The sequence below is a fragment of the Acanthisitta chloris genome, unplaced genomic scaffold, assembly GCF_000695815.1.
Source record: "Acanthisitta chloris isolate BGI_N310 unplaced genomic scaffold, ASM69581v1 scaffold9542, whole genome shotgun sequence".
In the NCBI taxonomy this organism is placed as follows: domain Eukaryota; kingdom Metazoa; phylum Chordata; class Aves; order Passeriformes; family Acanthisittidae; genus Acanthisitta; species Acanthisitta chloris.
Genome location: NW_008661054.1, coordinates 28,783 through 29,621, shown reverse-complemented (window position 1 = coordinate 29,621; position 839 = coordinate 28,783). Strand labels below are relative to the sequence as shown.

Genomic DNA, 839 nt, shown 5'->3' with positions numbered 1-839 from the left:
GGAAAAGCTTTTTGGGAGAAGACCTTGACCCTGGGGAAGCCACTGACCCTTTCAGCCACCATGACAGGTCTTTGTTGACTTCCAGCTGTATTTTGAGCAGAATCGCAAAGGCAGCATGGGATGTGGCACATATTTCTTCATTTCCACCATGTGTGTGTGCCTAGCCAGGGACATATATCTTTGGGTTTTCCTGAAAGATCTATGGACAAATCATTGTGAAGTGTTTTGGGTTCCTTTGTGGGTCTGACAAAAGAATTCTAGCTCAGAGACTTGGCAGTTTGAACTGGGTTTGGAGACAAAGTAGCAGTTATTGATAGAGTATTCTTTATTCCTCCTAGGAGATCTCCAGCCACGACTCAGCCAGCTGTCTCCAGGGTTAACTTGCAAGGTAAGTGTAAGGCTTTGGTAATCACCAAACTCAGACAACACTTACTGCACAGTTTTACTCACAGCTGCCTCTCTGCCCCCTGCCCTGGTGCAATTCTGAGCTCACAGAGCTGCTTCTGCCTTACTCCTGCAAAACCCATAGGAGAGAACTATCAGACTTGAAATATTGTTAGTTTAATAGCTTGGTTTGGGGTTTATCCTTGTGTTAGCATAGATGAACATGATTTTTTGTTGATAGTCATGGCCACAGTGACTGCTGTTTTTGGAGTCCCTGTGCTGCACAGGCCTGGACAAGCCTCAGCCCACAAGCCTTGAACAGGCTCAGACACAGCTGTATTTTTTTTTTAATATCCTGTTTATTTCAGTTTGTTTCCATGTGATCTGTGTCAAAATGGCAATCCCAACAACCTTTCTGGGGTGAAACTTCCTCCTGAGCTAGCAAGGGACCTCTG

The 839-nt window shown here is 45.2% G+C and overlaps 1 protein-coding gene across 1 annotated transcript in view; it reads left to right on the top strand.

The window, feature by feature from the left end:
• Positions 1–388, top strand: part of LOC103797849 (cAMP-specific 3',5'-cyclic phosphodiesterase 4B-like) — a gene marked incomplete at both ends in the record, with an annotated part of 8,013 nt that extends 7,625 nt beyond the window's left edge. The window contains one exon of the mRNA XM_009070086.1: positions 339–388. Within this exon, the coding sequence (XP_009068334.1) occupies positions 339–388 (50 nt within the window). The remainder of the gene's footprint in view (positions 1–338) is intronic.
• Between the last annotated feature and the right edge of the window lie 451 nt (positions 389–839).